Source organism: Canis lupus, chromosome 25 (assembly GCF_011100685.1).
Source record: "Canis lupus familiaris isolate Mischka breed German Shepherd chromosome 25, alternate assembly UU_Cfam_GSD_1.0, whole genome shotgun sequence".
Lineage (NCBI taxonomy): Eukaryota > Metazoa > Chordata > Mammalia > Carnivora > Canidae > Canis > Canis lupus.
Genome location: NC_049246.1, coordinates 28447317 through 28459920, shown reverse-complemented (window position 1 = coordinate 28459920; position 12604 = coordinate 28447317). Strand labels below are relative to the sequence as shown.

The window sequence follows — 12604 nt, the reverse complement described above, 5'->3', positions numbered from 1 at the left end:
CCCACATCGGGCTCCCGGTGCATGGAGCCTGCTTCTCCCTCTGCCTGTGTCTCTGCCTCTCTCTCTCTCTCTCTCTCTCTCTCGCTCTCTGATGACTATCATAAATAAATAAATTAACTTAAAAAAAATTTTTAAAAAAAAAATTTTTTTTAAATAAATAAATAAATAAATAAATAAATAAATAAATAAATAAATAAATAAATAAATAAATAAAAAAAACTTCTTGCTCTAGGGCAGCCCGGGTGGCTCAGCAGTTTAGCGCCGCCTTCAGCCTGGGTTGTGATCCTGGAGACCCTGGATCGAGTCCCACATCAGGCTCCCTGCATGGAGCCTACTTCTCCCTCTGCCTGTGTCTCTGCCTCTCTCTCTCTCATTAATAAATAAAAAACCTTAAAAAAAAAAAAAAAAACTTCTTGCTCTACACTGCTGAGAAAGCAAGCAGTAATTAACAATAACAAACTTGGACCTTAAATTTAATCTGAATTTTAAAAACTAAAAAGAAAATAAAAACTAAAAAGAAAATGTTTTTAAATGCTTACTGAAAATCCAAAAGATAAATAGGTTCCTTAGTTTGGAACAATTCTTAGATTAAAAAGATAAGGACCTAGCTGCTACAAGTGCCTTTGCAAAAACAGCATTAAAGTAGTTCCAGGTTCATAGTAGCATTCACAACAACCAAAAGGTGAAACAATCCAAGTGTCCATTGATGAATCAATAGAAAAACAAAATGTGGTATAATTCAATGGAATATTATTCAACCTTAAAAAGGAATGAAATCCTGCTAAAAAACATAGATAAACCTTGATATTATGCCAAGTGAGATAAGCTAGACAAATACTATATGATTTCACTTATATCAGGTACCTACCTAGAGTGGTCAAATTCATAGAGATAGAAAGTAAGATGGTAGATGCCAGGGGCTGGGCTTAAGGGGCAACAAATACAGAGTTTCAGTTTTAGAAGTTAAAAATGTTCTAGACACAGAGAGTGGTGATGGTTACATAACAACTTAATGCCACTAAGCTGTACACTTAAAAATGGTTTAAGATGGGACACCTGGGTGGCTCAGTGGTTGAGCGTCTGCCTGTGGCTCAGGGTGTGATCCTGGGATCCTGGATGGAGTTCCACATCGGGCTCCTGTGGGGAGCCTGCTTCTCCCTCTGCCTATGTCTCTGCTTCTCTGTCTGTCTCTCTCATGAATAAATAAAATCTTTACAAGTAAAAAATGGTTTAAGACGGTAAATTTTATGTTATATATGTATATATACCACAATAAAAAAAATAGCACTAAATGCTCACCATTATTATAATAAGTAACACATGCACAACAGTTTATTCCTAGTAATCCTGTAATAATGAGATTGGGATTTAATTAGTACTATGTCTAAAAACCAATAAAAAACCAGAGTGATCTTAAAGTTAAGTAATACTATAAGTTTATGTCATGACTTCTGAAGCTCTACTGTACTTAGAACCACGAATGCTTCAATGTAAGCATGAGTCCTTAGAAAAAAGAAAGAAATTTCCTTCACTAATATTAAAGATCCCATATTATTTCCCAAACACGATCCTTTTCTAGTCAAGTTCCTCAAGATGAGTATTAAAATATTAACAGCTGACAATTCAGCTTACTCAGCCAGCAAATTAGTCACCCTGTAAAAGTGAACAATAATTTGAAACAAGTCCTCCTTCAATGTATAAATCAGCTATGGCTCATTCCTCAATGACATCATAGTGAAAGATGGGCGGGGTCTGGGATACTCCCTTTACATAACTCATGCTCCATCTGAGGAAATGCATCTTTCTCAGTGAGGATAAAGTAAGTCTGAATTGCCCACTTAGTAATCTGTTTTCTAATTCTCCAGAAAATAATAATTTTCAAACAAAATATACTACTCAGAAATATAAATGTACCTCCCTTTACCTCCTACCAGTCATGTTCCTAAAAACCTAATTGTAACTTACTCTTAAATTCAAGTCAATTGATTTTCGACAAGAGTGCCAAGACAATCCAACGGGAAAAGTACTGTCACTTCAACAAATGGTGCTGGGACAACTAGATATCCACATGGAATAGGATGAACTTCAACTTCTACCTCACATCACATTCAAAAATTAACTCCAAATGGATCAAAGACATAAATATAAAGTCTAAAACTATAAAACTCTTAGAAGAAAATACAGGCATAAATCCACATGACCTTGAACTAGGTCATGATTCCTTATATGATGTCATTTATCTGCTAAGGGACTAGCATTCAAAATACATAAATAATTCTACTAGCTCAATAATAAAAAGACAAAACAATTTTTAAAATGATAGTTTGAGGGGTGCCTGGGTGGCTATGTCAGTTGAGCATCCAACTTTTTTATCTCAGCTCAGGCCTTTTTTTTTTTTAAGATTTATTTATTTACTTGAGAGAGAAAGAGAGAACAAGGGGAGGGACAGAAGGAGAGAGAGAGAGAGAGAGATAAAGAGAATCCTCAAGCAGACTCCCAGCTGAGCTGAGCACGGAGCCCAACGTGGGGCTTGATCCCAGGACCATGAGATCGGAACTGAAATGACCTGAACTGAAAGCAAGAGTTGGATGTTTAACCAACTGAGCCACCCAGGTGCCCCTCAACTCAGGTCTTGATTTCAGGGTCAGGAGCTCAAGCCCTATGTTGGGCTCCACACTGGGTCTGGAGCCTACTTAAAATAAAAATAAAAATAAAATAAAACAATAATTTGAATAGAAATCTCTCCAAAGATCTACAAATAGCCAATAAATACATGAAAAGATGTTCAACATCATTAGACACTGGAGAAATGAAAATCAAAACCACAAGGAGATACTACTTCACATACACTAGGATGGCAATAATCAAAAAGACAGACAAAGCATGGGGATCCCTGGGTGGCTCAGTGGTTTGGCACCTGCCTTCAGCCCAGGGTGTGATCCTGGAGTCTCGGGATCGAGTCCCACATCAGGCTCCCTACAGGAAGCCTGCTTCTCCCTCTGCCTGTATCTCTGCCTCTCTGCGTGTGTCTCTCATGAATAAATAAATAAAATCTTTTAAAAAAAAATGAAGTGTTGTTAAGGACATGGAAAAATCAGAACTTTCATATGTTGTTGGTGAGAATATAAAATGGTGCAGTCACTTTGGAAAACAATATAGCAGTTCCTCAAAAGTTAGAGTTACTGGATGACCCAGCAATTCCACTTCTATGTATATATACACCCAAAAGAAATAAAAATATACATCTACACAAAAAGTTATACACAAATGTTCACAGAAGCATTCATAATAGCCAAAAAGTGTAAACAAGCCAAATGCCCACCAAGTAATCAATGAGTAAACAAATGCAGCATATCTGTATCACGTAATATTATTCAACTTTAAAAAGAAATGAGTACCGACTCATGCTACAACACAGATAAACCCTGAATACATTATACCAAGCGGGAAAAAAGTCAGATACAAAAGTCCACATACTGCATGATTCCATTTATATGAAATGCCCAGAATAGGCAAATCCATAGAGACAAGAAGTAGAGCAATGGTTGCCAGGGGCAAGGAAGAAGGACGGGTGTGTTTGGGGGGGGGGGTGTAGACAGTGACTGCGAGTGGGGACAGAGTCTCTCTTTGGAATGATGAACATGTTCTGCAACCAGATATTGGTGATGGTTGCACAACTCTGCAAATACACCAAAACCACTGAATTGTACAGTTTTGATGAATTATATCTCAAAAAAATTAGAAAGAATGATCTCACAACCCTCAATAGATATAAAATATGGTTAGAGTTCTTCAATTTCTAAACACTCACTACTCTCAAGATCCCAGTCAAACCAATTCTTCTCACTCTCAAATAACCTCACAATCTACCTCATCAAGAAAATTATGCTCTCCAGGCCTTCTCATTACATAATTATCCTCTTCTTCCCGTACTTCAAAAATTTCCCTATTGGTTCTGTCTATAATGAAGCTTGAACATCTCATAAAAAAGGTCTGTTCCTAATACAACTCCAGATACGACTCTTTACCCTTCCCTTCTAAATGAAGTTTTTTGAAAAAAAAAAAATTGTGTATTCACTGCCACCATACTGGCAACCCACTTATTTCTCAGCCCACTATTATTAACACACAAACACTAATTCATTTATCCAGTCAAAATTATTCTGAAAATTACCACTGATTGCCATTATGCCAAATCTACTGAACACAATTATTACGTGCCATTCCTGTGTTATCTGGCTACCAACTATTCATTCTTTGACATATTTTCTCTCTAGGCTTTCCTATTACTTTTTTTTTTTAAGACTTATTTGCTTATTTATTTGAGAGAGAGAGAGTGAACAAGTGGGAGGGGCAGAGGGGGAGAGAGAATCCCAAGCAGACTCTGCACTGAGCACAGAGCCCAACATGGGGCTCGACATGGAGCTTTATCTCACAACCCTGAGATCACAATCTAAGCTGAAACCAAGAGTTGGTCTCTTAGCCAACTGTGCCACCCAGGGGCCTCCTGGGCTTTCGTGTTACTTTAACTTGCCTCTCCTCATATGTCTCTCTTCTTGGCTCTATGACCTCCTCCTTCACACACACCTTAATTTGGTACTCTATCTTCTACCTACAGTAATGACTCCCAAATGTATGACTCTACACACATCTCCAGTCCCTTAGGTTCAGACTCATATGCAACAGCATACTGGATCCACCCACTTGACTAGACTTCAGACGTCTAAAACTCAACAAGTCTGTATAGTTTCTTCCAAGTATACACGATACCTTATTTATATTTGTAGGTGCAGCATACAGCCTGTGATAAGGACTAAATATTGTTGAATATCCAAGAATAAAACTCATCATTTCCTATACCTCCACCTTAAAACCTGCTTCTCCTATATTTCTGATGTCAATGACCCCAACATTCATTTACTTAGTCATCTAAATCATCTAAACCAGAAACTTTGCAGTCTTCCTGTATTTCCTAAATTTCAGTTGCTTCCATGTCACCTTGACACATTCTTGCTGGGTATACCTAAAATGCTAGGCCATAGATGTTCTTTATCCAACCCCTCACTCAGGACTGTGTTTGTAGCCAGCAACCCTGAGGGACAAAGTCTTCCTTCTGGACAAAGAGCAGGCTTGCTTACCACTTAAAACAATGGATTCCCCAAGCCCAGTGTTCCTCAGATGCAGCACAAACTCACTGCTTGCACACCATCTATCTGGACTTTCCACACCCTTGTGGGATTGGCAAGCAAGGGGAGCTGCTCACACTGCTTGCCATGCCATGAGTAAGTCCTCTGGCCCAGAAGTCCCATGTCTCCTACCAACAACCATGAAACAGTTAACTAGCTAACTTATAAGCTTAGCAGGGTAAAAACAGATTAATTCCAATGACTTGTGTACCCCATCTACCTGCCCATGGTCTCCAACACAGTCCTTACCACTCTCAAGTCTTACTCCTATTCCTTTAATTCTTAATGCACTAGCATCACTGTGTACATATATTCTTATAATTGACTCACCTGTGCATCTCTATTATCAAGAAGACAGTGAGCTCCTTTAGTCAAAGATCATGACTTATGCTTCTCACATATCCTACACATCTTTGAAAATTATGTAAACTCAAAAATGCAAGGTCCCTTTAAAGATTATCATGTCCAAAACAATAGTGAAAGCACAGGGTTTAATGGCACAGTAGGTGAAATTCAGGCTGAAAATATTTGTCTTGTAATTCTGGGGAAGTTTACTTGCCCCCTCTCTGAGATTCTGTTAAATGATTACTCCATTTCAAAGTTTTGTTTGAAGAGTATCGCTTAAAAAGTACCAAACTCTGGGGCACCTGAGTGGCTCAGTCAGTTAGCATCTGCCTTTGGCTCAGGTCATGATCCTGGAGTCCTGGGATCAAGCCCCACATGGGGCTCTCTGCTCAGCAGGGAGTCTGCTTCTCCCTCTGTCCCTCACCCCACTTATGCTCTTTTTCTCTCTCTCAAATAAATAAACCTAAAAAAAAAAAAAAGTCCTGAGCTCTGTAGCTCACAAACAGAAAACTCTCACAAACAAGTAGCTATTCTTTTCTTCAATCAACACCTATTGAATGGGCTAATACCACTTTTTAAAGATATCTACAGCACCTGAAAGCTCAAGCCCAGTTACCAATTAAGTCATGGTTTTGTGTCCCAGAGGCCAGTGAGTGTCACACATTTCCCCATAAATTACACTGCTCATCTCTGCCAAGTTGTTTTTTTTTTTAATGTGCTCTGTTGAACACAAGGGGAACACGATCAGCAAGCTGAGAGATCAATAATAATCCATTTCTACTCAATAAACATCTCCATTCATCAGCTTAATGAATAGTTTTGTCAGTGGTTTCCTTCATCTTCAGATCTTAAGGACTGGAAAAGTTAGATATTCGTCATTGCTTTGTGGAGGTAAGGGGGGTAAAAGTAAATGCCAACTCAAACAAATTTTTATTTTATCATATAAATTTGTACTTTCTTCTCCAAAAGCCTCTTACCCTGTATGTATAAATCCCAATTTCAGTCATTGAGTGGACAACAGAAACAAAACAATGTTGTAATAGATGTGTGTCTCATTCTCCATTAGCATATCAAGCAGATGCTAGAAAACAAGGATCTTCTGTTTTAGAAAGTATGTCAGAAATTTCCATCCATAGACAACCTCAACTCCATTACCAGTTATTCTGTGGGACCAGCAATGGCCTCAGGGTCAAAACCACCTTCCTGTTTCAGAATCTCACTACCTAGCCCCTTCATTTCCTAAGGATCACCTGTGTCTTTACAGACTGCCAGAGTGTTCTCTCAGCTTCTTGCTTCCTCAGTTTCACCTGTCTTCTGAGTCACAATGGTTTACCTAAGTTTTGACCAGCCTCCTGATTCTTCCTATTCACAGGGCTTCATTTTCACCACCCTGCTCTTAAATGTTACCCAGCTATGCCCTGAATCAGGCATCTACCCAGGTTTTCCATCCTGCCCTGAGACCTGGCAATCTTTCTCCTTCATCCTTGTGTCCAAGATCCATGGAAGTTCTACAGGGCTAAATAGACCACATGAACTAGCCAACCTAACCCAGACTTCTGGGCTTAGCTAGCACTCAGGGCTCCCCGCAATTCCACCCTACCTTTCTTTCTTTTTTTTTTTTAAGACTTTCTTTATTTATTCATGAGAGACACAGAGAGAGAGAGAGAGAGAGAGAGAGAGAGAGAGAGGCAGAGACACAGGTAGAGGGCAAAGCAGGCTCCATGCAGGGAGCCCGATGTGGGACCCGATCCCAGGTCTCCAGGATCACGCCCTGGGCTGAAGGTAGTCGCTAAATGGCTGAGCCATCCAGGGATCCCCCACCCTACCTTTCTAATCTCATCCTTCTCCACTCAAGCTCACAGAACCCTCCTTTCTGGCAGGTTTAGCCTGCCTCTGCCATCTAAACTTGCCTGGTTCATTCCTGTCTCTGTGCCTTTGCTCTTGGGCCATACTTCCTCCCCAAAGAACCAATGCTCTCTCTTCACCTGCTACCATGAACCCCATTCCAATCATTAGATTCCTCCCTCCACGTCTAATCAAGGTTCTCCCTCCCCACAGAAGCCTTCCCTGATCACCAGGCCTCCAGGGATCTTGCACTCCTCTGGATTCCTGTATTTGCCGATCACTCACCTGGCAATCTGCAATAGATGTTTGTTTACCTTTTAATCTTATCTTTTCATGTGTGAGCCACTTCCTCATGACCATGAACCATAAAGCACAACTTTAAAAAGCTGAGTACTATAAGAGAAGTCAACACGAAGAGTTTTCAGGACTTAAGGGTCTCTCGACAAGAACAAGCAATTTCATTTTTTCATGTTTCTTTCTAGCCCTTGCCATTCCTGTTTACATTTTTACAGAGTAATAATCATCATAATGCACATACTGTTTTACATTCTGCTTTTTCTGCTAACATAGAAAACTGTCTTCTTTGTCAAATAATGTTGATTTTCAACATTTTTAATATCTCCATAGCAATCTTTGCCCTGAGATTCTAGGCTACAATTTACTTAAGCATTGACTTTTATCAGACAGTCACATTCTTCTGTCTCTTTGTGCCTTTCACTGCATCAAGTACTATAAAATGTAAAGTAAACCCTTGAGAAATGCCTGTTGAAATATATTTATTATCCATCTTCCCTAACAACTGAATTAACCCCTTTCACTATCCAGCTAAATATCCAATGTAATTTTTGGTTTCACTACCTTAAGCTAGATAGGTAAGAAACAGATTTTCCAAACACTTTTGATGTAAATGTATTTATTTTGGTAGTTGATCTTATACACATTTAAACATGGGAGGCCCCCTGCAGAAAGGCAATAAGATCCCATCATATCTAATATAAACTAGACACCTGGCAGGTATTCGGTAAATATTAAATGTTTTTTAAACCACCTGAGTTACAAAACATCAAATTCCTAAACAGGAGAGTGTCACTGATCTAGCCAGTACTATCAATTATGCTTGTAAACCTTTCAGTTCATTTAATAATTACACTGGTTAATAATGTATGAATGGGTGTTCCTTACAGTATATAGAAGAACACAACCGGAGTTACCTGGTGAGTTGTCCAAGTCTGAAAAATAACATGATAAACCAAACAATATCTGCAAGCAGAACTGCAAGATCTCATGACAAAACAATTTTACAGCTGTTCTTCAGCGTAAGTACGTATTTCAAATGAAGAAAAGCAAAAACAAAAGTTGCAATATTAGAAGTAGGTAAAATTACATGCATGTGAATACAAACCAGAATGGAAATTAGAAAATGACAGTGTGAATTGTTAGAATGGAAGGATGTCATAGACTTTTTCCCTTTTATGTTTTGTTAGTGCAATGTTAAAATATATAAAAAGAAAAATACTATTAACAAAAGCATATTCATTAGCCATTATAATTCTTGCTATTATTGAACTAGAGCATACTGCTTAATGTTGTTAAAACAACTATGTTTCCCAAACCACATATAATTTAGCATAAAAGACCAAAACTCTTACTTCCATGATCAATGTTAAATAATAAACCGACTAACTACCTTAATACCTTAGCAGAGAAACTGAATCACATGAAGAACTTAATGGTACACTAGAAGTTTATTGCAAATTTCAGATTTCCTCAAAGAGCAGCCAATATGATTCCAAACATCAGAATCTATATGCCAAAACTTCCTCATCCTGATAACCCATTCTCTACTCATTCTTATTTGTGAAGAGTGATTTCTGAGTTTGCAGCTTGAACTGATAGGTTAAAAGAGAAAAAATCCTGACTAGAAGTTTACTATTTGTCGTAAGTATACACTACTACTTACTTATTACACTATTTTTCCCAGAAGTAATGATTAGTCAAAGTAATATGATTCTTTCCAAAATTACTGGAAAGAAATGTACTTCTGTTTTAGTCTTTTTAAATAAATTCCAGATAGCAGTTTAAAAATCACTGGCTTTACGGGAGCCTGGCTGGCTCAGTCAGTGGAGCATGCAACTCTTAATCTCAGGGTTGTAAATTCAAACTCCACATTGGGTGTGGAGATTACTGAAAAATGAAATCTTAAAAAAAAAAAAAAAAAAAAAAGAAAAGAAAAGAAAAGAAATCACTGGCTTTAGAATTCCACTACAATGTATTCCATTGCATTCGAGATATATGTAAATGAGGACTTCATGACAAAACAGAAATAGAATCAACTTTAATTATCTGTGGTAATCACAGCAAAAAGAAGTCCATATGCATTCAGGAAATACAAGGCTAGGTAGAGATGGCACTAAATGAAGGGGGAAGCAATTTGCCACAATAAGCCACTTCTATTTATAGAGTAATGGATCCATGTATAAATCTTCATTTGAAAATGAATTCAAAGGAACATCCAATCCACAGCTAAAATTATTATTCTGTGTGTCCTCTGAAACTCTGATACTGCCAATTATCACAATCTAATGACAATTTAGAACAACAGTACTTCCCCTCAAAAAATGAAATTCACGGCGGGGGAGGGGGCGGGGAGAGGGAAGGATTCTCTAATTATGTGAGATAGGTCTTTTGTGATGGTTGGTTAGCTGCAACTTTTTAGCACTGACATTTCCCAGTTTTTTTCTGAAAAGGCAATTTTAAGAATTTGCTCAAATCACCCTTTCAGAATCAAAACCCAAATGAAGTTGTTTTATGTGGCTTGCTTTTTCGTTTTTTTCTTAATCATTATGACGGTAATAAACTTGAGTAAAGATGCCTGCGCACGTAAGGACAGAAGCTTCTGAAATTTTTAAAGTTCACCTAAGATCCTTTAATTTTGTCAAAGGAAAGACTTGAAAACCCGAAACTGCACTAGTTTAAGTATGGGGGGGGGGGGGTGCTGGGGGAAGGACGCTTCTGTCACGTGACAGCCTTAAACAGACCTAGCAGGCACCCGAGGAATCACCCACTCCAATAGAAGATACGACTCCAAGAGATCAACCAACTTTCACAAGGGCAACCCAACAAAACATGCTGTCGACTGGTTGATCTGTGTATCTCAATATATACAAAAGACAGCAAGGAAAAGGAAAAGCTGAAAACAACTCATAATTTCTAGAGAGACTTAACACTTATGAACAAAGAAATTGCAAAAACGTCTTAGAAGTGACTCTGACACAAGATTTTGATTAGTTCAGAATCTTATCAACTGAAGCGTCATCTCCTGGGATTTTAACAGTGACCTCAATAACACACCACTGTATAGAAAGGGTTTGCAAAAATACATTATCTCATTTAAAGTCACTTGCCCAACCAACGCTGCTACGTAAGTAAGGAAAGCCATGACCCAGCCCACCTCCTCTTGGTACTTCGCGTTGGGGGGGGTGGGGGGAGGGGTTCTCTTCACTCCATTTGACTAAAGATCATTTAAAATGTACTCGATTTATCTGCTTTCTCTACCCTCCCTGCAGAATTGAGAGAATGTCTGAAAGATACAATTTCACAAGAATCTTGGCACTTAAACTATTTATTGTTGGAGAGATGACGAATATGACTGCAAGCAAAAACAAAACTATCTCAACAAGTGAAAAAAAAAAAAAAAAAGGCAAAAAAGCAGGGAGGTGGAAGGGCATCTGTTTTACCCAACTTTAAAGTCCTTGCAATTCTTTATGACCGTCCAGGATAAATGTACAGAAAGTTTAAAAAAAAAAAAAAAAAAGAGGCATTTTTTTGCACTTGAGTGCTTTCTCGGGAGTAAACTAAACTCCCTGCCATTTTTTTTTCCTGCCGCGGACACAAAAGTGTAGGGTTTGGGGGTGACCGGGCCACAGACGTGGGGGCCTCGGGGTCCCCGGCTGCTCCGGCCAGGCTGGAGGGGTGAGGACCCTCTGACAGCCGGCGAGGAGAAAGCGGGGGAGGGGGGCGCGGCGGGGCACGAGCGAGGGGCAGGGGTGCGGAGGGGGGAGGAGGAAGCGAGCCCGGGGCGCGGGACCAGAGCGCCCTCCGGCAAGGGCAGGGGAGGCGAGAGGGCGAAAGGGCGTCGGGGCGGGGCGGGCCGGGCGCGCCGGCGGAAGGGGCAGCGGACCGGGACGTGGGCCCCGCGGCGCCCGGGACGCGGTGCGGGCGAGGGGAGGGGCGTCCCCGCGCAGGACGAGATTTCGGGACGCGCCGGCCGCTCTCTCGCCGGGACGCGCGGACTGCAGGGGCGGGGCCGGCCGGACCCCACACGGCGGCCGCGGCTGAGGGAAGGGCGCGCCAGGCACCTGCCGCCTCCACCGCGGCGGCCCCGGCAGGCTCGGCTCTCACCTCTCCGGTTCATGGGCCGGATCCGCACGGCCACTTTCACTTTGGAGTCCCCCATCCTGCTGCCGCCGAGGATCTCCCTCGGCTTCCGTCTGCCGCGGCCACCGGGCAACTCTTCGGGACTGGCCGGGCGGGAGGGGGCTGCGGGCGGGAGGGGCGGGGCGGGGGCGGAGCCGGGGCGGGGCGGGGCCGGTCGCGGGGCTCCCGGCGCGCGTCCGCGGGGCATGATGGGACTTGTAGTTCCTGAAGGTGGTCGAGGGCTTGACAGCGGCGGAGGAACTCGGCGGGAGAAATCGGGCGCTCCGCGCTGTCTGGAACGTGTCCATGCCCGCTCTGCTTCTACGCCGTTCTGCTCTGACAGCTAGCACTGAAACAGAAGCCCTCGATAAGCCGATACCGCACCTGAGGACAAAGAGTGGAATAGACGGCATCGCAGCCCCTGAGAGTGACCTCATGAGGACTCTCATTTCCTGCCAACCTTAAAGCATGATCCCTGGCTCGACTTCTTCGGCCGGGATTGCACTCCTGGCCCTGTTTGCTGAAGTCATCCTTCAAGACAAAGCGACTTCTGGAAGTCTTCATAGATGCACTCGTTAAGCCTAGACGACCCCGCCCTCAGCCCCTTCCAGTTGAGACCTTGGGCTCTGCAACCAATCTGAATTCAAATCCTGCGTCAGCAGTTCCCAGCGGTGTGACCACGGACAAGTGATTTGACCGCTTAAGGCTTGTCTTTTCATAATTAAAATGAAAACATTTATGCCTATTTCATAGGATTGTTTCAAGGCTTAAATGAGTTAATACATGTAAAGTTCTTAAAAAAAAAAAAAACC

The 12604-nt window shown here is 41.2% G+C and overlaps 1 protein-coding gene and 1 long non-coding RNA gene across 2 annotated transcripts in view; one reads left to right on the top strand and one right to left on the bottom strand.

Moving 5' to 3' along the window:
* KIF13B (kinesin family member 13B) overlaps positions 1-11920 on the bottom strand; it is a 200812-nt gene extending 188892 nt beyond the window's left edge. The window contains exon 1 of the mRNA XM_038573684.1: positions 11778-11920. Within this exon, the coding sequence (XP_038429612.1) occupies positions 11778-11832 (55 nt within the window). The 5' untranslated portion in view covers positions 11833-11920. The remainder of the gene's footprint in view (positions 1-11777) is intronic.
* Positions 1761-11093, top strand: LOC111092452. The gene is made up of 3 exons (XR_005378616.1): positions 1761-1819; positions 8561-8696; positions 10943-11093. It is a non-coding gene; the product is annotated as an uncharacterized LOC111092452 (long non-coding RNA).
* Positions 11921-12604: the final 684 nt, after the last annotated feature.